Raw genomic sequence first — 24195 nt, 5'->3', positions numbered from 1 at the left:
CCCTGAATTTTCTTTCCTTTTAGTTTGATTATTAACCTTTTGGCATGATATCTTATCAACGGCCTTCTGAAAATCAAAATAAAGAATCTCATATTCACCTTTTCTTATCGTATGCTTTTGTTGCTTTCTCATAGAATTCCATCATATCAGTGAAACACATCGTAGATAAGATTGACCGGGGGCCATGTTGTGGTACCTTAGTAAACACGGTTGTCTCACAGCTCCGGAGTCCTGGGCTCAATTTCCGGCCAAGCCAGTGTATATGACGAGTTTGTATGCTCTCTCCTCATCCACATTTGCTTTTTCCAGGTACTGCAGTTTTCTCCTCACATCCCAAAGACCTGCAGATTAAGTCAATCAGCAAGTCTGAAGCTGACCAGCATTAGTAAATATGGCTATCATAATTCAACAGTTAATTAATGGAGCTCATTATATGTTAATCAGTTTTTAACTACGTTGTTATCCTGTTTGTTTAAACATATCGGTGTCTTGACGTACACTCATTAAGTAATCAGTGATTTGTGAAGTTTGCTTTTGCACTTTACCTGAGAACTTGTCACAGCGCTCTGTGCCTGCACTCACTGAAGAGCACAATACCAAAAGAAATCAAGTTGAACTACATGCCTGTATGTGAATGTGCCCTGTGATGGACTGCTGTCCCACCTCATGCCCATAATGGGGGAGAGGACTTAGACCTGCAAAAAGTGGGTTTAGAAAACAAAGAGATGGATGAGCAGTTTCTGTACAAGTTGTCATTTGTTTCATATAAGTTATTTAATTTCGTCACACCAAAGAGCCTTTATGTCCGGCCATTATTCAAGGAGTGGATGTGGAGGTGGTGCTGCTCTTACAAGTACTTGGGGGTCCAAATCAACGACAGGTTGGACTGATCTCGTAACACAGAGGAACTAGAGAAGAAAGGGCAGAGCAGGCTCTTTATTCTTAGAAGACTGTGTTCTTTTAATGTAATGTGGGTACGGGGAAGTGACATCCTTCACATCTTCAACAACTCCATCGTGATCAGCACAATTTTCTACACTGTAGTGTGCTGGGCTGGTAACAAAAGAGGCCCAGCAAATTAACAAGCTAATTCAAAGGACAGGCTCAGTTACAGCATTTAATGAACATTTAGTTCATGATTCCGAAATCCGTGCTAACCCCTACTTTCACTGCTGTTCTTTTTCTGGTTTTCTGTGGTTTTCCACCACCACCTGATGGATTGAAGGTCAGAGCTCCCCATGACCATCATCACCAAATTCTTCCACGTGAAGCCTGAAAACCATGAGGACTGATTGAGGTCATTGATGTTAGGTAGAATGCCAAGAGGGGGCTGGGGGGTCTTGTGGCTTTGGAACGCCTGCAGATTTTTTTTTTTTCTTTTTCTTCAGCCCTCTGGAGTTTTTTTTTTTATTTTTTTGTCTTTCCTGGCCATCAGACCTTACTTTACTCTTTGTTACTTTGTATTGCCTAATTTTATTTTGTATTTTTTCTTTTATCTCTCTTCATCTTGTAAAGCACTTTGTGCTACATCATTTGTGTGAAAATGTGCTATAGAATTAAATGTTGTGGTTAGAGGACACACTCTGGACCCCCCTGGAGGTCGTAGCAAAGGAGAGAATTTAAACAAAATGGAGTGCCATAATAAACAATGCTGCACATCCTCTCTGACATGCAAATACTGAGGACTTTCGGCCCATGATTTATTCAGCAGAAGTGGGTCAAGAAATGCTCTGGGGGGCTCCTTTATACTAACAGTAATATATTTGCATAATGCCTTACTGGGACTAGAACTGCCGAGTCAGGTGTCTTCCTTTCTTTTTAATTTTCTTCCTTTTTAATCATTCTGGTGTGTGTTGAGACCATATTGTGTGTGTGTTTGTGTATAAATATTTAAATATTTATATATCTATTTATTTATTTAAAGAACTTCTGTAAAAAGCCACATTTCTAACCCTGGGGACAAATAAAATTCAATCTATCTATGTATGATATAGTGCCTTCATATTATCTATCTATCTATGGTGACCAGTAGTGGGCAAAACACCCCAAACCCAAAAACAACCACACAAGTTCCAAGTTCAAACAAATGGTTTTTTGTTGCACAAATACCTCTCACAGACTTCTCCACAGCTTGCATAAGCACAATTCCAAATAAACATCTTCTTCCTTCTCTCTGCCTCTTTCTTCTCCTCCAGTTCTCCTCAGTGTCCTTTGTCTTCTTTCACCCGACTCCGAGTGGCTTTCTTTATAATTGACTAAGGAGTACTTCCTGTGCCACCACTCTGCATCCAGGAAGCATTCAGGTCAGGGGAAACCTCCTCCTCCAAGCTTCCTCTGGTGGCTCCCATGAGACCTAGCAGGACTGCCCATTGGAACTCCAAATCCCATCATGCCCTGCAGGTGTGTATATGGGAGCTATCTATCTATCTATCTATCTATTATATAGTGAGTCTTTTATCTATCTATCTATCTATCATACAGTGCCTCCTATATCTATCAATCCCTATAATATAGTGCTTCCCTTATCTATCTATCATACAGTGCCTCCTATATCTATCTCCCTATAATATGCTGTAGTGCCTTCATATTATCTTTCTATCCATAAGGACTGACTAGATTTTGCAGTGTCAGTAGTTATTATACACGTGTTACTTTAATTTTAAAATCAAGGCTTTGTTGATTTTGTTTTGGTGCAGTTGACATGTTTATATGCTTTGGTTCCCTTTAATGTATATGTTTATAGCCAAGGAAGTGGAAAGAACAATGAAAACTCTTTCAATTTAACATTATGAGTTGTGTTTCGTTAAATAATATACATAATATCTTTACAGAGATAGTATTACATAGAACAATAAAAATTCTTCTGATTTAAAATGACACAAAATGGAGTCATTTATTTTATATATTGCTAACACAGCAAATTAGACATTACGATGTTTAACTACAAGGGGAGAGTTAATGAGTCAATTAAATGTATAAATAATCTGAATGCAGCCCACCCTATTGTATTTAACAAGGTACGACACAGTGGCCATTTTTACAACTGAACAGGTAAAGTACTGTTGGGCCGCAAGGTACTTGCCAGCGCTGGCTCAATGGACTGTTACTTATTTCTTTGCTCTTTTAGGTCACTCACTGTCCTTAATAGGGGAGCTTGCTTTAGTCTTGCCAGGATGGCGATGGTTAGACTGGCTGAATGAGCATAATCTTTATATATAATACACTATCGTGGCTGTCTGTTTGTCTGTCCAATATTTTAAATCACCTGTCGCTCACAAACCATTTGACCACTTGGCCTGAAATTTGGTACACATATACTACGTTACGTCTACTTTCGTCGCTTTTGGGGTGATGATTTTCATTGGACTTTTTATTTTTATTTTATTGTAGAATCAACTCTCTGCAGCGTGCAGCAGGGCGCCGTTCTCATCCCCAACACCTTCGCCGTCACTTCCCCTACTTCTTCATATCTTAAATCATTCTTGAGGCAGATGGAAGACTTAAGTGAAAGCTTAAGTGAAAAATTAAAAAGAACGTACTAAGTACTTGCAACACAAACACTGACTTAATCAGTTTGAACGTGAAAAGATGTCAAAAGGAAGAAGAGGGCCACTAGGATGGAGAAAAGAAGAGCTGCTCGGGAAGCAGCAAGTGCATCAACCTCTGAGCAAATGAATGCTAAACTTACAGAGAAAGAGGATGAAAACTAGGAATGGCCAAGTCAAGTGTATTCATTGCATGATAATGTATATGTATAATGTAATGGTATAATATTGTTTTCAATGTTTTTCAAGTGTGCGGATGCAAAGATTAAAATTGTTAACTTTGGTAGGGCAAATTTTGAGCAGATGCGGCAAAGTCTAAGTAGGATACACTGGGATAAGCTTTTAAGTGTGGAGACAGTCGAGGAGCAGTGGAACAGGTTTAAAAATGTTTTACATGTAATGCAGGACAGATACGTACCTAACTTTGGAATTAATAGGAAATAAAAAAGGAGGTGCTGAAAGATTTGAAAATTGTAGAGGAAGAAGTGCTGCTCTGATTATATAGGCTGAAATCAAATAAATCACCGGGACCAGATCATTTTTACCCTTGAATTCTTAAGGAGGCTAGCAGGTACAGATATAAACCCTAGTTGCATATTTTTAGGAAGTCACAGCGCACTGGAGAGACTCTGAAGGACTGGAAAAAGCAACTATAGGCCAGAAAGCTTAATATGCATCCCAGGAAAATGAATGGAAGGACTTACTAAGTATAAAATTGAGCAACACCTGGCAAGTACAGTCAGCGTGGGTTAAGAAGGCGGTGGTCGTGTTTTACTAACATGCTGGAGTTCTATGAGGAAGCAACAAAAGGATACAATCAAAGTGGAGCTTATGATATTATTTATCTTGACTCTTAGAAAACATTTGATAAGATGTGACATGAGGCATAAAAAAAAAAAGAAGTGGGAGTTCAGGGTGTTGTTTTTAGATGGGTGCAGAATTGGCTTAGACACAGGAAGAAGAGGGTGATGGTGCGAGGAACCCCATCAGAACTGGCTGATGTTAAGAGTGGTGACCAGCAGGGGTCAGTGTTAGGGCCGCTGCTATTTTTAATATATATATATATATATGATTTAGTTAGGAATGTAAGTAACAAGCTTATTTAGTTTGCATTTGATACCAAGCTAGGTGGATTAGCAGATCATTTGGAATCTGGTATATCATTACAGAAGGACTTGTTAGGTTTGAATACACAATGGGAGGTCTGAAAAACAAGAGTACACCTAATGAGGAGGATTTAGGAGTTGCAGTGGACTTGATGCTATTATTTTCATAAAATGTTCAGAAGCCATTAAGAAGGCTAACAGAATGTCAGGTTATATAGCCTGATGTCTGGACTACAAGTTCAAGGAGGTTCTGCTGAAGCTTTATAACACACTGGTGAGGCCTTATCTGGAGTACTTTTGGTTTTGGTCTCCAGGCTACAAAAAGGACATAGCTGTGCTAGAAAAGGTCCAGAGAAGAGCAACTAGGCTGAGTCCAGGGCAAAGGGAACTAATTATTAGGAAAGATTTAAAGAGCTGAGCCTTTTCAGTTTAAACAAAATAAAATTAAGAGGTGACATGACTGAAGTGCTTAAAATTATGTAGGGAATTAGTCCAGTGGATTGAGACTGTGACTTTAAAATGAGTTCATCAAGAACACGGGGACACAGATGGCATCTTGTTAAGAGTAAATTTCATACAAACATTAGGAACTTTCCTTAGACAGAGAACCACAGACACCTGGAATAAGCGACCAAGTAGTGTCAGTCAGTCAGTCAGTCATTTCCAACCCGCTATATCCTAACTACAGGGTCACGGGGTCTGCTGGAGCCAATCCCAGCCAACACAGGGTGCAAGGCAGGAAAAACCATGGTCAGGGAGCCAGCCCACCGCAGGGCACACACACCCACACACCAAGCACACACCAGGGACAATTTAGGATCACCAATGCACCTGACCTGCATGTCTTTGGACTGTGGGAGGAAACCGGAGTACCGGAGGAAAGCCACGCAAACACGGGAGAACATGCAAACTTAACGCAGGGAGGACCGGGAAGCGAACCTAAAAGGTCTCCTAACTGAGAGGCAGCAGTGCTACCACTGCACCATCATGCTGCCACCAAGTAGTGTGGTAGACAGTAACTTTCAAAACTTGACTTCATGTTATTTTAGAAGAATTCAGTGGATAGGACTGGCGAGCTTTGTTGGGCTGAATGGCCTGTTCTCATATAGATTGTTCTAAAGTTCTAATTTTATCCCTTTGGTCTAGGAGGCACATCAATGTAGATGAATGAAGATAAAGACAAAGAAGCTCAATCTGTCTGACATTTTCCATCCATGGAGGAGAAGACCACCTTTCTCAGTGGCCATACTAAGGCTGGTCATGCTGGATCAGGCCAGAGACTAATCAACAGGACATGGAGCCACCTGATAGCCTACTATCAGATTGTATTATTATTATTATTATTATTTTGGGCATATTATTTATAACACATACATAAATGTGTAATTTTCTGCCCTGCCTGTTCTGCCACTCTCTCTCATTTTTTGGTGTTACCGATGTAAAAGGAAGTGGAAGTGCTGAACTACAACAGTAGGCAACTCTGACAGTGTGTTTAGAGTATGGGATTTGAGGAATTCTTTTAGGGTCTACATAATTTAAGTATAAATTGGAGAATAGGGTCAATCTAAGACCCTATGATAACACAACACTGCTTTTCTAGGCTTCCCTGATGCTGCTCATTTGAATGATGGAATACCATCTCATTCTGTTGGTGGCTGATGCAGCTTATAACAACACTTTATATTAGAACCAGGCCATTTGTAATAAATCTAAACGTTTAAAATTTATACAAAATTAAGCATCACACAGCGGCACTGCACTTAGTTTACTGTAAAAACCGCCCTTTACATTGCTGCTCTTCATGAATGCATACGCTTAGAAGACATATGTCAGATCACATCTTTCACAGTGGTAGAATTCTTTGAATATCTTGCATATTTGTGCACTAAAACATCTTTTATTTCAATTGATTTCTGCAGTATTTTAAACTTAAAATGTTCTGAAACTAGCTTATTAAAGTTTTACCCGTACTGTGTACATTGTGCAATCTCTGGACGTACACATGAATCTGTCTACTGTGTCAGTGCTGCACTGGCTAAACTCATGAATGCCACATAAACATTTACAAAATGAAGGATCAGTTAATCACCAGCTCCTTACAATGTCCACACTTCACTTTGTGTACTTCCTAGAAAGAAAGTGGAGTTTGATGTGATTTACTGAGAGATGAATGAGGCGAGACGTAGTATTTGGAGCCTTAAGAACGCTGCTGGAATAACAGTTGTGGCTTACCGGCTCATCACTGGCGTAGCACTTACAACGTCACCTTGTTGTGTCCTGTCAGATTTTATTTCTGCCCGTCTGTTTTCTATGACTGCTTTATCCTGATCGAGCGGCGAGTGACACAGACTGTCTGTGAGTCGACAGGCGAGGTCTGGAAGAGGTGACAGGTCATTGCTGGATTGTCCTTCTTTAATTGGCCATTTTATACTGCTGCAATTTGTTTATGGTAATCTTAGAAATTCATTTTGTTTGACAGTATGTTTAACTTGCCTGTACATAAAACTGCAAATAAGGCCAGAATGCTTGATAGAGCGAAAAAAAAAAAAAAAAAAGGGAAAATGATTTTCTTAAAAGTCCCAGTGCAGAATTAGTAGGCAGAATCCAAGAAATAAAAAGTGAGAAAATCACAAAAAAACAATTCAAAGAACTAACGAGACTTACAACTCCAATTTACAAGCTTAATCTTCCACTGCCGGGTCTCTCTTTCCTGACTGAATATAAAGGCAGAAGGAGGAGTTAGTAGCCGTAATGTTAGGATGACTCCGCCTCCTAGGTGGGCTCCACCCACAAAGTATATAATCGAGAAAGCTGCCGGCCCAGTCCACATCTTAAACTCACTGATTGAGCCGCTTCACGTGACGGTGTTTCATCTGCATTTATACAGGGGCCAGTGGCTGGTGCTGCTGCGTCGTGGACCAAGCATCCTGGGTTTGAATCCTTTGTGGAGTCTGCATGTTCTTTCCATTTGGTGACGTTCTTCCATTGTCACATGTGTGTGGACTCTAAAACGGTTCTGGAAGTGTGTTTACATGAGTGATCCTGAGATGGATCGACACCTGTGGTACCAGGATATAAATTGTGCTCAGCAAGCTTGAACCGGATTTAACAGGTTTAAGAATGTTATACAGTAATCCCTCCTCGATTGCGGGGGTTGCGTTCCAGAACCCCCCGCGATAGATGAAAATCCGCGAAGTAGAAACCATATGTTTGTATGGTTATTTTTATATATTTTAAGCCCTTATAAACTCTCCCACACTGTTAACATTATTAGAGCCCTCTAGACATGAAATAACACCCTTTAGTCAAAAGTTTCAACTGTGCTCCATGACAAGACAGAGATGACAGTTCTTTCTCACAATTAAAAGAATGCAAACATATCTTTCTCTTCAAAGGAGCGTCAGGAGCAGAGAATGTCAGAGAGAGAGAGAGAGAGAAAAGCCAGAACAAGAGCAAGAGAATGTCAGACTGCAGAGTTAAAGTATAAAATTGAGCAACACCTGGCAAGTACAGTCAGCGTGGGTTAAGAAGGCGGTGGTCGTGTTTTACTAACATGCTGGAGTTCTATGAGGAAGCAACAAAAGGATACAATCAAAGTGGAGCTTATGATATTATTTATCTTGACTCTTAGAAAACATTTGATAAGATGTGACATGAGGCATAAAAATAAAAGAAGTGGGAGTTCAGGGTGTTGTTTTAGATGGGTGCAGAATTGGCTTAGACACAGGAAGAAGAGGGTGATGGTGCGAGGAACCCCATCAGAACTGGCTGATGTTAAGAGTGGTGACCAGCAGGGGTCAGTGTTAGGGCCGCTGCTATTTTTAATATATATATATATATATGATTTAGTTAGGAATGTAAGTAACAAGCTTATTTAGTTTGCATTTGATACCAAGCTAGGTGGATTAGCAGATCATTTGGAATCTGGTATATCATTACAGAAGGACTTGTTAGGTTTGAATACACAATGGGAGGTCTGAAAAACAAGAGTACACCTAATGAGGAGGATTTAGGAGTTGCAGTGGACTTGATGCTATTATTTTCATAAAATGTTCAGAAGCCATTAAGAAGGCTAACAGAATGTCAGGTTATATAGCGCCTGATGTCTGGACTACAAGTTCAAGGAGGTTCTGCTGAAGCTTTATAACACACTGGTGAGGCCTTATCTGGAGTACTTTTGGTTTTGGTCTCCAGGCTACAAAAAGGACATAGCTGTGCTAGAAAAGGTCCAGAGAAGAGCAACTAGGCTGAGTCCAGGGCAAAGGGAACTAATTATTAGGAAAGATTTAAAGAGCTGAGCCTTTTCAGTTTAAACAAAATAAAATTAAGAGGTGACATGACTGAAGTGCTTAAAATTATGTAGGGAATTAGTCCAGTGGATTGAGACTGTGACTTTAAAATGAGTTCATCAAGAACACGGGGACACAGATGGCATCTTGTTAAGAGTAAATTTCATACAAACATTAGGAACTTTCCTTAGACAGAGAACCACAGACACCTGGAATAAGCGACCAAGTAGTGTCAGTCAGTCAGTCAGTCATTTCCAACCCGCTATATCCTAACTACAGGGTCACGGGGATCTGCTGGAGCCAATCCCAGCCAACACAGGGTGCAAGGCAGGAAAAACCATGGTCAGGAGCCAGCCCACCGCAGGGCACACACACCCACACACCAAGCACACACCAGGGACAATTTAGGATCACCAATGCACCTGACCTGCATGTCTTTGGACTGTGGGAGGAAACCGGAGTACCGGAGGAAAGCCACGCAAACACGGGAGAACATGCAAACTTAACGCAGGGAGGACCGGGAAGCGAACCTAAAGGTCTCCTAACTGAGAGGCAGCAGTGCTACCACTGCACCATCATGCTGCCACCAAGTAGTGTGGTAGACAGTAACTTTCAAAACTTGACTTCGATGAATGAAGATAAAGACAAAGAAGCTCAATCTGTCTGACATTTTCCATCCATGGAGGAGAAGACCACCTTTCTCAGTGGCCATACTAAGGCTGGTCATGCTGGATCAGGCCAGAGACTAATCAACAGGACATGGAGCCACCTGATAGCCTACTATCAGATTGTATTATTTATTATTATTATTATTTTGGGCATATTATTTATAACACATACATAAATGTGTAATTTTCTGCCCTGCCTGTTCTGCCACTCTCTCTCATTTTTTGGTGTTACCGATGTAAAAGGAAGTGGAAGTGCTGAACTACAACAGTAGGCAACTCTGACAGTGTGTTTAGAGTATGGGATTTGAGGAATTCTTTTAGGGTCTACATAATTTAAGTATAAATTGGAGAATAGGGTCAATCTAAGACCCTATGATAACACAACACTGCTTTTCTAGGCTTCCCTGATGCTGCTCATTTGAATGATGGAATACCATCTCATTCTGTTGGTGGCTGATGCAGCTTATAACAACACTTTATATTAGAACCAGGCCATTTGTAATAAATCTAAACGTTTAAAATTTATACAAAATTAAGCATCACACAGCGGCACTGCACTTAGTTTACTGTAAAAACCGCCCTTTACATTGCTGCTCTTCATGAATGCATACGCTTAGAAGACATATGTCAGATCACATCTTTCACAGTGGTAGAATTCTTTGAATATCTTGCATATTTGTGCACTAAAACATCTTTTATTTCAATTGATTTCTGCAGTATTTTAAACTTAAAATGTTCTGAAACTAGCTTATTAAAGTTTTACCCGTACTGTGTACATTGTGCAATCTCTGGACGTACACATGAATCTGTCTACTGTGTCAGTGCTGCACTGGCTAAACTCATGAATGCCACATAAACATTTACAAAATGAAGGATCAGTTAATCACCAGCTCCTTACAATGTCCACACTTCACTTTGTGTACTTCCTAGAAAAGAAAGTGGAGTTTGATGTGATTTACTGAGAGATGAATGAGGCGGAGACGTAGTATTTGGAGCCTTAAGAACGCGTGCTGGAATAACAGTTGTGGCTTACCGGCTCATCACTGGCGTAGCACTTACAACGTCACCTTGTTGTGTCCTGTCAGATTTTATTTCTGCCCGTCTGTTTTCTATGACTGCTTTATCCTGATCGAGCGGCCGAGTGACACAGACTGTCTGTGAGTCGACAGACGCAGGTCTGGAAGAGGTGACAGGTCATTGCTGGATTGTCCTTCTTTAATTGGCCATTTTATACTGCTGCAATTTGTTTATGGTAATCTTAGAAATTCATTTTGTTTGACAGTATGTTTAACTTGCCTGTACATAAAACTGCAAATAAGGCCAGAATGCTTGATAGAGCGAAAAAAAAAAAAAAAAAGGGAAAATGATTTTCTTAAAAGTCCCAGTGCAGAATTAGTAGGCAGAATCCAAGAAATAAAAAGTGAGAAAATCACAAAAAAACAATTCAAAGAACTAACGAGACTTACAACTCCAATTTACAAGCTTAATCTTCCACTGCCGGGTCTCTCTTTCCTGACTGAATATAAAGGCAGAAGGAGGAGTTAGTAGCCGTAATGTTAGGATGACTCCGCCTCCTAGGTGGGCTCCACCCACAAAGTATATAATCGAGAAAGCTGCCGGCCCAGTCCACATCTTAAACTCACTGATTGAGCCGCTTCACGTGACGGTGTTTCATCTGCATTTATACAGGGGCCAGTGGCTGGTGCTGCTGCGTCGTGGACCAAGCATCCTGGGTTTGAATCCTTTGTGGAGTCTGCATGTTCTTTCCATTTGGTGACGTTCTTCTATTGTCACATGTGTGTGGACTCTAAAACGGTTCTGGAAGTGTGTTTACATGAGTGATCCTGGATCGACACCTGTGGTACCAGGATATAAATTGTGCTCAGCAAGCTTGAACCGGATTTAACAGGTTTAAGAATGTTATACAGTAATCCCTCCTCGATTGCGGGGGTTGCGTTCCAGAACCCCCCGCGATAGATGAAAATCCGCGAAGTAGAAACCATATGTTTGTATGGTTATTTTTATATATTTTAAGCCCTTATAAACTCTCCCACACTGTTAACATTATTAGAGCCCTCTAGACATGAAATAACACCCTTTAGTCAAAAGTTTCAACTGTGCTCCATGACAAGACAGAGATGACAGTTCTTTCTCACAATTAAAAGAATGCAAACATATCTTCTCTTCAAAGGAGCGGCGTCAGGAGCAGAGAATGTCAGAGAGAGAGAGAGAGAGAAAAGCAAACAATCAAAAAATCAATACGTGCTTTTGAGCTTTTAAGTATGCCGAAGCACCACGATAAAGCAGCATTTTTTAGAGGAGCGTCCATATCCTCTGTGCAAACAGCCCCTCTGCTCACAGCCCCTCCGTCAGGCACAGAGAATGTCAGAGAGAGTTAGAGAGACAGAGAAAAGCAAACAATCAAGCACCGCGTGGGAAGCACATCGTATATCATTGAGGAGTTTTAGTTAATATGTAATACATGCTCTGATTGGGGAGCTTCTAAGCCATCCGCCAATAGCGTCCCTTGTATGAAATCAACTGGGCAAACAAACTGAGGAAGCATGTAACCTAAATTAAAAGACCCACTGTCCGCAGAAATCCGCGAACCAGCGAAAAACCCATGATATATATTTAGATATGCTTACGTTTAAAATCTGCGATAGAGTGAAGCTGCGAAAGTCAAAGCGCGATGTAGCGAGGGATCACTGTATATAAATGGAAGGTGACAGGATGGTATATAGTAGTGGCGAGCTGTTTAAGGCACTTTGTTACAAAGTTGTGGCTGATCATGTGACCTGATGCCTAAGACACTACACTATCTGCTGATGGTTCAGTCACCACCTGCGTGGTTCCTTTTGCAAACAATGATGCTCTAGTTATGCTGTAAATCGTGAACCATCCTGCAGTACTTCTCACTACAGAAGGCACCAAAACCCACTGCATCTTTCTTGTTTGGCACAAATGTGCACCTGCTGCTTCCTTATCAGCTCAGCCTCTGGCTACCTCTGTCTGGAATTTCCAACCGTATGTCATTTATTTGAACTGCCTTCACCAGATTGTTGACATAAAGTAGCATTCACAATGGCTCCCCATCTATGGACAGACTATGCTGTGCAGAAAGGCACTATAAAATAAATGCACCTGCTCTTTTCTTTTCAATCCAGGTATTTTGAGACCTTTTTCCGTATAATGAATTTCCAGCCATTGAATTGTGTTCATAAGATTGAGATCATAATCAGCTGATCTCCTCGCATCTGCAGGTGGACCGGGCAGTGTGTTTAAGGTCAGTCAGCCAGTCATTGTCCAACCCGCTATATCACGGGGGTCTGCTGGAGCCAATCCCATTCAGCACAGGGCACAAGGCAGGATCAAATCCCAGGGCAGAGCGCCAGCCCACCACAGGGCACACACACACAAACCAAGCACACACTAGGGACAATTTAGTCTTTGGACTGTGGGAGGAAACCCATGCAGACACGGGGAGAACATGCAAACTTCACGCAGGGAGGACCCGGGAATCAAACCCAATTCTCCTAACTGCAAGGCAGCAGCGCTACCACTGCGCCACCATGCCACCCTATATTTAAGGTTCAATGTCATAATGCCATATTTTTTTCCAGCATATTTAAATTTACCTTCAGAAGATCCCACTGTGCCCCACAGCATAAATCAAGAATGTGACAGTGGAGGACAGCCATGGCTAATGGCAGAATTAAAATGTTCTACTTGACCTGTATTAGTCTACATCAGGCTGACACCTTTACCCAAGGAGATTTCTAAGGTTGGCCTGGTATTCATTACATGCAGGGTGACACAGGCAGGTGACACGATTTGCTTAGCGTCACAGTGAAGGGCGGAATTGAACTGGCGACCTTGGGGTTTTGAGGTCGAGTTCTTTAGCTGCTGCAGCAGGCCGTCTGCAAGATGAGCCTCTATTAGAGCAGCACTGCCATGTCTGTCGATCGAAAATCTGGCTTAAACAATAAATTTTGTATTTTTTCAAGTCAAACTTGTTATATTTTATCTTGGAGTGCATTAATGTGTTTTTAGTACCTTTTATATATTTTCAAAAATACCACACCTGTTCAAAGGGCTTAAAATGTTGTGAAAAATATGAAAACAAAAGCCTTAAAAGTCACCAAATGTGTCCATTTTTAATCCCAGAATATTCTTTTGTATTGATCCACATACAGAGATTGCATAAATAAACTGAATATCGATACCGTTTTCACAAAAAAATAAAAAAACAGCCTATTTTTTGTAAGATTCTGCCATTTCAACAAATGACCTGCCGCTCTCTTTACTTCATTGCCTGTCTCCTTCCGTGGCAACTTTTCACCCCGAGGTTGTGGTTTCCTGTAGCTCATTTCATGCAAGTGTGACTTTCATTATTCTATGTATGATAAGGACAAATTCCCAATGATTATTGTGAGCACTAAAACACTGGGAGACGTTAACACGACGGCAGCGTAAAAAAGCAGAAATTAAAGACCCAAAGCATAACCAATTTTCGCCACCAAGTATAAAACAAGGAGACATTCTCTTTTGTTTGGAATTATTCACCGAGATATTCTAGTTATCAGTAATGTGGCCGTGTTTGACCCAGAAGTAACTGGACTGACCTCCAGTATGACCCATGGAGCTGATAAACCTGACCAATCAGAATGTGCGTTGCGTTGCTCTAAAGTGCTGCTCAAACCGAAGAAAGAAAATGATCATTTAACAGCTAACAGAAATTGTAGTAATTGGCAAAAATGGACATAATGAGGGAATTAGAAATAAACTTGATCTATTAGGATTAAAAGTCAAGATGGAAGTAAAGAATTTAGGGGTAATTATTGACTCTGACCTGAATTTTAAATCACATATTAATCAGATTACTAGGACAGCATTTTTTCCACTTAAGAAATATAACAAAAAATTAGACCCCTTATAACTTTGCAAGATCCTGAAAAATGAGTTCACACGTTTGTTTTTAGGTGACTAGATTACTGTAACGCACTCCTCTCAGGACCCCCCAAAAAAAACAAGTGCAGAATGGAGCTGCTAGAATCCTAACTAGGAAAAGAAAATCCGAGCACATCCCTTCAGTTTTAATGTCACTACACTGGTTACCTGTGTCATTCAGAACTGACTTCAAAATACTGCTTATGGCTTACAAAGCCTTCAATAATCTGCTCCATCTTATATCTCCGAATGTCTTTCACCTTACACTCCAGATCCTAACCTTAGATCTTCAAATGAGGGTCTACTTAGAATTCCAAGAGCTAAACTTAAAAGAAGTGGTGAGGCGGGCGGCCATCTGCTGTTATGCACCTAAAATATGGAATAGCTGACCGATAGAAATTCATCAGGCTAATACAGTGGAGCACTTTAAAAACTGATAAAAACTCATTACTTTAACATGGCTTTCTCTTAGCTTCATCTTAGTTTAATCCTGATGCTCTGTATGTTCAATTAATTATCATTATTATTTATGGTGGCTCTAAAATCCGTACTAACCCCTACTTTCTCTTCTGTTCTTTTTCTGGTTTTCTATGGTGGTTGATCTGCGTCCCCACAACCTGATCAAAGCACCGTGACGTCCCTACATGATGGATTAAAGACCAGAGGTCCACATGACCGCCATCATCAAGTTCTTCCATGTGAACCCTGAATACCATGAGGACTGATTGAGGTCATTAATGTTAGGTAGAATGCCTAGAGTTGGCTGGGTGGTCTCGTGGCCTCAGAACCCCTACAGATTTTCTTTTTTTTTCTCCAGTTTTTTTCTTTTTTCTGTCCTCCCTGGCCATTGGACCTTTCTTTTATTCTATGTTAATTAGTTTTCCCTAAATTTAATTATTTATTTTGTCTTTTTTCTCTTTCTTCATCATGTAAAGCACTTTGAGCTACATTGTTTGTATGAAAATGTGCTTTAGAAATAAATATTGTTGTTGACTGTGGCCAAGAACCCATCATTGATGACTAAAAATGCCGCAATTGCTGTTTTTCTTCTGTGAGTGATTCTGGAGTTCAGTATTTAGATTAAAAAAGCTGTCCTTTTATACTAATGAAATATCCAACCGCAGGGCAATATCTCGTACTAAACACTTCAGACATGTGTGTGGTTTCATGTTATTTTACTTCCTAATTTACACAAAACGTCAACCACGATTTAATTGGAATCAGCGCTTACCTCTGTAAAAATAGTGTGAAGAATGTGAAATAAAACAAATCACTTCTGAGTGTCTTTTTATGTCAGAAATTCAGCAGATTTGTTTAGATTAAATTTTTGGCATTTCAAAGTGGCTTTTACTTTCACGTTTGGACCATTTCGAACCATACAAGCAGGCACAGTACTTTTTAAAATTGTTAAAAACAAACTTCACTTAAGCTGACAATTTTTTGTGGTATGCCATCATTGTGGAAGCGGCATGGTGGCGCAGTGGGTAGCGCTGCTGCCTCGCAGTTAGGAGACCCGGGTTCGCTTCCTGGGTCCTCCCTGCGTGGAGTTTGCATGTCTGCGTGGATTTCCTCTCACAGTCCAAAGACGTGCAGGTTAGGTGCATTGGCGATTCTAAATTGTACCGTGTGTGCTTGGTGTGTGTGTGTGTGTGTGCCCTGAGGTGGGCTGGCACCCTGCCCGGAGTTTGTTTCCAGCTTTGTGCCCTGTGTTGGCTGGGATTGGCTCCAGCAGACCCCCGTGACCCTGTAGTTAGGATATAGCGGGTTGGATGAATGATTGTGGAATGAGATAGTGGAAATTTTTTTCTCACACAATTTAACTTTTGACAAAATTTTTGGGGTTACTAAAATTTTGTTTCAGAATGCGAATCAAGAAATATAGCTCCTTAGGTGGAACTGGGTAATGCATTTCAACTTGTCTTCTGCAATTCTGCAAGGAAAACTTTGTTGAACAAGTTAGAAAATATGCCCTGCCACACATGCTTGTTGAAGAACCTCCTCGCAGGCTCAGTCGAGATATGTAATAACCCGCTGAGACAAGAGGGGGCGCTGCTACTAACACTGTCATCTCGTTCTGTCTCCACAGGGCCGAGAAGTCGCCCCTTCTGTTCCAGCTGCCATTAAACCCTGGGCGTCTCTGAAGGTGGTGCCATTACTGGCTCAAGCGACCTGCCAGGCGGAGCTCTGCTAGAAGTGACGAGACTATCCAGCCCACCCTATCATTTAGTTTTCTGTGTTTTCCTGCATACGGGACATAAGCTGAAGAGCATTTTACGGATCTTTTTTTTGGTTTTGCCTTATCCTTAAAGGGACGACCCGGTTGGTGCCCCAAAATTTCTTCATGTCTCAGAACTGACATTCCTGCACCCGACTGCAACACATTTTTATGATGGCTCATCACAACACTACATAGACCAGGGATGCCCACACTTTTTTGGCTTGCGAGCTGCTTTTAAAATGACCAGGTCGAAATGATCTACAGTACCTACATTAAAAATTTTATATATATATATATATATATATATATATATATATATATATATATATATATATATATATATATATATATATACACATACTGAGTATACTTTATACATAAAATGTATGTTGTTGTACCTTGCATAACTGAATAACCTTTATGGCACAATAACAATTCAATACATTTATGGTCACTACAGTATTTGGATTAAATAATCTTCATGTGGGAAAAGGCTGACTCGCATAAATAAGTAAAGTCAAATAATGCAGTCAAGGAGCTTTTGAATTCAGCCGAGTGAAAAATGACGGCTGTCTGATTAACTGCGATTTTAGTTCCCTCTCCCTTCTCTTTCTCTGATCGCTTTTCAGAAGGACGTCAGTTTCGTAGTTTTTATGAACAGTTCGAAAGTGCCTTTCCACATTTTCCTTCTTTGGAACAGCAATGATAGACTGACAGATCAGACAAACGCACTTCGATTTCGACATTGTGAGAAAAAAAAATCCTCTTCCAATTCCTCATCCAGCCCATACCCTTCCCAAACATTTTTTTTAATCCTTTCTTTAGTCGATATAAATTGGAAGGCTAACGAGATCACAGGCCGTGTTTTGCAGTAGCTCGCGCGTTTGATCGTGTTACAAGAAAAGAGATCTCAGACTGGCCGTCCTGTATGTCAATCAAGTGGCAAATAGGGAGGATATACGATAGACTAACGTTTATTTTTTATTTTTTTAATGCAACACGATCTACCTGCATTACCTTTACGATCTACCGGTCGATCACGATCGACGCATTGGGCACCACTGACATAGACAATCAGATGGCAATCAATTTGTGGTGCAAAACGTCAGATAACAATGATTTGGATGGCAGTGAATGTATGAAAAAGTCGAAAAATGTGAGGGAAAAATATGTTCACCTACGGAGGAAAATGTTTGGCAAGAGGAATGGTAATTCTGCGGGGCAATGGCTGCTCGTATTTTATGTTTTTCTCTCCTGTGAAGCATGAAGAAATGGATCACTCACTTTTCATGCGTGCTACAAACAGCAATAACTAACGTCCGAGCAGGTGCCTGCAGCAGAGCGCGATGTAGAAACGAAACATAAACTGCTTTCGACGACATAGCAGGCATAGCCTTAACGCAGAAGTAGCCTATAAATGAGCCTTTAGACTTCAATGAAAGCTTTGGACTTGATATATTCTAAAAATGTAAAAAATCTGAGGTAGCAGCATCTTCAGCAAAATGACTAGTGGTCGTGATATTTATAACGGCAAAGTGATCTACTTTCCTCCATGTCGTTTGGTTTTAAGAGGAGCCGCCACATCTGTGGAGTGTCAAGCAAATCACAGGGGCTGATGACGTGACAACGAACACACAATTTTAAGAAGAAGAAGAGCAGTGTCACCCGCTGAACGTCAAGTCTGGAATACAGATTAAGACAGAGAAATGCATGCCAGTAACTGAGAAGATCGTCAAAGAGTTGATCAGAACTGAGAATTGTGTGCGAGTTCTTACGCGGACGGAGAGTGTAGTTTTCTTTCTACGGAAGGTGTTGTGTTGATTGTGTTGTGTTGTGTCACACAATCCCTACTCGAAAGATTCCTTCCGTTACCTTCTAAAACATGTTTATAAAAGCAACTTTCTATTATTACATTTATTGGTCATCGGAAATCCAATTTTATTAATGACCTGTGCTCATGTGTTTATGGCAAAGCGTGTCACAAAACAAAGAGCTAACCGCCAAAACAGCTCCTTTACGCTTAACTTGCAGGCTCCCCGCAAGCCCAACTTCAGGTAGCTTCACATGAGCCACCATATTGTAACTTCTGGAGGAAATGAAAGAAGTAGCAAGGACACCGAACAGAGATGGAAAAATATATACCGACAATCGAGAAGATTGGGTAATACGTGTTCAGAATTCGCGCTCTCAAGAGAAAGTAATAAAATGCATTACAACTTCTAGAGGATCAAGTATCTATAAGAAAACAACAAGTGCCAACACCTCCTTATCTTGAACTTGGTTTTAATTTGAGGACGGTAGGTCTGCGTGGTCCGCTGGTTTTGATAAAGTTAAAGAAGTTTGTGCCACAACCAGACTCCAGTTGAGGCCCTAGAGGTGGCTGAAGATCTACTTTTAAATATTCCTCACGTACGTCCACAAATGAATACTTCAATGAGGTGACAAAACCCCGGACGAGGTGACCCTTACCTGCAGCAGCACATCCCATTTCCTGAGGTCCTCCTTCCGCTAGATCTTCATGTTTTAAATTCAGTAGTACGTCAGTAACAATAAGAAAAAGAAGTCAAAAAGTCACAAAGTCTAAAATTATTTTTTTTTTGTCCTTTTTTTATCTTACAAGTGTTCACAGAATTTTAACTTTATTATTTTTTTTTCTTCATATCCCTGTGCTGGTCTCTGTGAAACCCTCAGGATCTTCCCGGGTGCCAAACAAAGCCCTCTTGCTGGACTTCTTGTGCAGAAGGAGCCGGTAGGCGGCCGCTCGGTATTTCTTGGACATGAGGTTGTAAAGGACAGGGTTGATAGAAGCACTCAGGTAGAAGAGGTGCATTGACACCATGTTGAAATACTGGCTCAGTGTCATCTCGTAGTAGCTCTGAACGTGCATGAAGAGGTATCTGCCGATGTGGAAGGGCAGCCAGCAGATGGCAAAGGCCAAGACGACAACAGCTGTAAGGCAAAAAGAGCACATGAGTACAGCGTCATCCATTTTACTAGACTGAGTCGAGTGCTGCGGTTAGCACTGCTGCCTCACACATGCAGCCCCCTTGGCGAGACCCCTGTGTCCAGTCATTGCAGATTTACATATACTTATTTGGCTGTTGCCCACATCAAAGGTAACTTACAAAATTTGAGATACAATAAGTTAAATTTCTTTCACAAGGTGAAGTGACTTGCTCATGGTCACAGCGTGTCGGTACCAGGGTTTGAACCCACAAGTTCAAATGGAGTCTGCATGTCCTCCTGCTACTCTGTACTCCAAATGTGTGCACTTTAGCTCAGCTGGCAGATTCCTAATTAGGTTGGTGTGTGTGTGCGCAAATCAACCCCTGCGACCTGCCATTAGAATGTGGCCTCATCCTACTTATGTGTCATAAAAAGTAGGATGACATCAGGAAGGAAACAATGCCAGAAACATCTGATGTCACTCCCACCAGTCCCCCGCAAATTCTGCCTCTTCTGCCCAGGGACACGTATAAGAGCCAACTACAGCAGAAGAAGCCAGTCAGTCCGAAAACACACAATTCATCATGGCAGTGTTGGAAAACAGCATCGTTTTTGTTTTTTTTCCTTTTGGTGCTAGATCTGCCAGTTAAAGGGGGTTCACCTCTGGATACCAACCCTTGACATTTGTCCTGTTCTTCTCTTACACCATATATCTAATATTTAGTCCCTTTCGTTACTGTCTAATATATTTTGCTGTTCATACCAATCTGTTATATATTGCCTCTCATATATATTTATCTGTCTGTCTATCTGTCCATCTATACATCCATTAGTTGGTGCCTTTCATATCTCTCCTTCTATATATGTGTTATTTAGTGCCTTTCACATCAGTCTATTATATAGTAGCTCTCATATCTATTATTTACTTTCTTCCATATCTATTAATCTATCTATTATACAGCGCCTTTTAGATCTATCAATCTATTATAGAGTGCCTCTTGTATCTGTTTATCTACCATTTATATAGTTCCCCTCATAGCTGTCTATTGCATAGTGATTTTCCTATCTATCTATCTACAGTAGCTATCTATCTGTTGTACAGTGATTTTCATATCTGTCTATCTATTATATAGTGCCTTTCCTATTTATCTATCTATCATATTGTATCTCTCATATATATATCTATTATATAGAGCCTTTCATATCCATCATATCTAACTAGTAGTGTCTCTCATATCTATCTGTCTATTATGTAGTGATTTTCACATCTATCTATCTATCTATCTGTCTGTCTGTCTGTCTGTCTGTCTGTCTGTCTGTCTGTCTGTCTCTCATATATATCTATTATATAGAGCCTTTCTCTCTCTCTCTCTCATATCTATCTGTCTATTATGTAGTGATTTTCATATAGTGATTTTCATAACTATCTATCTATTATATAGCACCTTTCCTATCTCTCTGTTACATAATGCCTTTCATATCCATCTATCTATCTATCATATGGTATTTATCGTATCTAACTATTAATTAATGCCTTTCCTATCTATCTGTTTATTATGTAGTGATTTTCATATCTGTCTGTCTGTCATATAGTGATTTTCATAACTATCTATTATATAGCACCTTTCCTATCTCTCTGTTACATAGTGCCTTTCATATCCATCTACAGTATCTGTCTATCTAGTAGTGTCTCTCATATCTACAGTATCTGTCTTTTTTACAGTGCCTATCATATCTGTCAAGCTGTCATAAAGTGCCTCCCATATTTATCTATTAATCAAATCCATGTTTGGGGCTCCATATGAACCTTTTGCACCCTCCAGATGCAGTCCAGCAGTTCAAGCACAACATGATGCCCATGTGGCCCACATGCCAGGCACTTCTAGGACTACTTCTAGCTGACTGGTGGTGCCATTATAAAGTTAGCGGACACCTGCTCAGTTTTTCTACACGGCTACAGGGACCCGAATCAAATAGCACAAGTGATAGAGAATCAGGAGTAAGTAGTACCTCAGGTAAGCAGATGTGTGTTTTCCATTAAATTGTGTATTTTAACACATTCTTGTTTCTCGAGGTGGTGATGTGTTTCATGTCAGTCAGACAGGCAGGTTATAATTTCTCTGTACGCGTGACAATGTAACAACTACTACTACTACTACTACTGTGTAGACAGTACTTATAAAAAAGCACATTTTTAAAACCTGGCAGTCTAGTGAATGCTCATTAATATTTAGTAGCATTTCCATGACAAAGAAGACAGCATGGCCTTGTACCCTGCATCGGGTGACCAGAGCCCTTTTAATGTTTGATGTAACACTCGTCACACAGCCAAACCTTCATGCAGGATGCTTTCCCAGGGCACAAGGTCACTTTAGAAGTTTTCGTCTTTCCATACAGACATGAGTTTTATCACTTCTCCCACAAGTCCTGTGCCACCCCATTATCACTTCAACCCCAGCAGAACAGTACAGAATGTGAAAAGCGTGAATGTCTGAGCCGCAGTAACCCTGAGATGAAGTGCTGGGTGTCTACTGGAGGTCTCAGGTCTCTAAAACAAAGCAGACTGCCTCTGGTACGGTGCGGCACATCCTGAAATAAAACATTCCCGCTCCTGAACACAACCGGACGGTGGAACTCTCTGTAATAATCTCGGATGATGAATGCAAAAGGCGGATGTTGAGCAGCACTGTTTAAAATAAAAAATCCAAACATCCAGTCCTGAAATCACAAGACGTTAAGCAAATGTACAGTAAGCTTAATTTTTCATCTGCTTACTGTACTCTTTATGCTAAAAGGCTCACTGGAATTGAAAGTGCAAAATGATCTTCTTTATTGGTTTGTTTTAAATTGAATGGCGCATGACTCGGGAAGGCAAGCGTTATGAGATCCAGAGCTAAAAGAAGGACATTTTTTATCTTCCCAGAGAGTCAACCTCCCCTTAAAATAATGAAAAGTGATCACAGACCTGTTAAGAGGCTCACTCAGGGTCACACAATGAATCAGTAAATATTAAACCTGTGGCTTCACGATTTCACAATCAGCTTACTAAAGCTGTAGAAAGATCTGCCCAGGGTTTGAATCCAAGCTGAAGAGCCCATCCCCGGCCTATCGAAACTCTCACTGAGCCTTGTCTGTTCTTCTGGTTGTCTTCTAGCTTTAGTGACACTTTTGCACTGCCAGGCAGTAGTGAGGATCGAAACAGGCAAGTCTCAGTTCACGTACAGTTTTATGAAAAATTCATTTCGAAGACAGCAATCATGAAACAGAAATCTCTCTATTATATAAAAAAAAAATCCTGCGACGAGACAAGACTTTTTGAAGAGATAATTTCAAGTCCCACGAGACGAGACTTTGGCCATGAGATTTTCTTCAAGTCACACCCTCCTCTCAACCATTTTCAAACAAGACCACGGTCCACTCACATCTTATTCATGTGAACGCTTTTGACAGACACAGTTCCTGCTCTCTCAGCTCTTATAAATTCCTCACTTCAAGTTCCCAATTAAAGAAGAGGTATTGTATCCAAAGAGGCTAGCACATAGCGCAGGGCCAGGGGTTGGCGAGCGAAGCGAGCAGCGGACAAAGCCCCCAGTCTCACTAGAAAAGATTTCTGGAGGGTCTAAGGATATTTTTTGTCTGAAAAGCCAGGAATACTACTCCCTAAAGACTAAACCACAGCGGCGTGTTCACACGTGCTCTTTTCTTCAACTGTCATATAAACACACGTAAAATGAATGCTATTTGACGCATGTCTGTCGCTCATCTCACCGAGGAGGAGTACAGAGTGCTTTTTTATTGTTTGCCTTGCCTCCTTTGTCAACTGACCTTATCTTAATTTAAATGATCATGTTCTTCTGTTGTTATGAATAGTTTCTGTTAATCAAATTGTAATTGCTCTCTTTTACTGGGATGTTTGGCTGAACTATTTCTGCTATTCATAGAAATCTCGCCAGTCCTGTCCACTTAATTCTTCTAAAATAACATCAAGTCAAGTTTTGACAGTCCCTAAAGTCCTTCCGTTTAGCTACTTGGTCGCTTATTCCAAGTGTCTATGGTTCCCTGTATGAATAAAAACTTCCTCATTTTGAAGGCCGCAATCCACACCTGCGTGTTTACACGTGCTCTGTCACGCACAAGTAATGTTTGTGTGAAATTGTGTCACCGTGTTCTGGATGAACTCATTTTAAGGTCACCGTCTCAATCCAGTGGACTAATTCCACTAATTCATAATTTAAAAAAGCTCAATCATGTCTTTTGCTTAACTCTTTGAGGGTTGAATATTTTATTCGGATGCCAGCAGGAATGCACAGCACAGAAGCTGCCGGCCGCCCGAGCTAAAGGCAGATCTGGTGAAAGAGCAAAATGAAGGTGCAAAGCAATATACTCTGTAGACAACGTTTTGTATATTATTGCTTAATCGGACTCTGATATTGATGAAAGCGATCTGGAGATCAAAAACAAAAGTGGTGTACC

The 24195-nt window shown here is 40.6% G+C and overlaps 1 protein-coding gene across 2 annotated transcripts in view; it reads right to left on the bottom strand.

The window, feature by feature from the left end:
- The window catches only part of mlnr (motilin receptor), a 63268-nt gene that overhangs the window by 19641 nt on the left and 19432 nt on the right, over positions 1 to 24195 (bottom strand). The window contains exon 3 of one of the 2 annotated variants that reach the window (XM_039746512.1): positions 19554 to 19725. In XM_039746512.1, coding sequence (XP_039602446.1) covers positions 19554 to 19725 — 172 coding nt within the window. Of the gene's footprint in view, positions 1 to 19407; positions 19726 to 24195 lie in introns of those variants that run through there. The other variant, XM_039746511.1, reaches the window with a different exon arrangement.

The sequence above is a fragment of the Polypterus senegalus genome, chromosome 2 (assembly GCF_016835505.1).
Source record: "Polypterus senegalus isolate Bchr_013 chromosome 2, ASM1683550v1, whole genome shotgun sequence".
Taxonomy (NCBI): Eukaryota; Metazoa; Chordata; class Cladistia; order Polypteriformes; family Polypteridae; genus Polypterus; species Polypterus senegalus.
The sequence above is the reverse complement of the archived record's forward strand: the minus strand, read 5'-3'. Positions and strand labels throughout refer to the sequence as shown.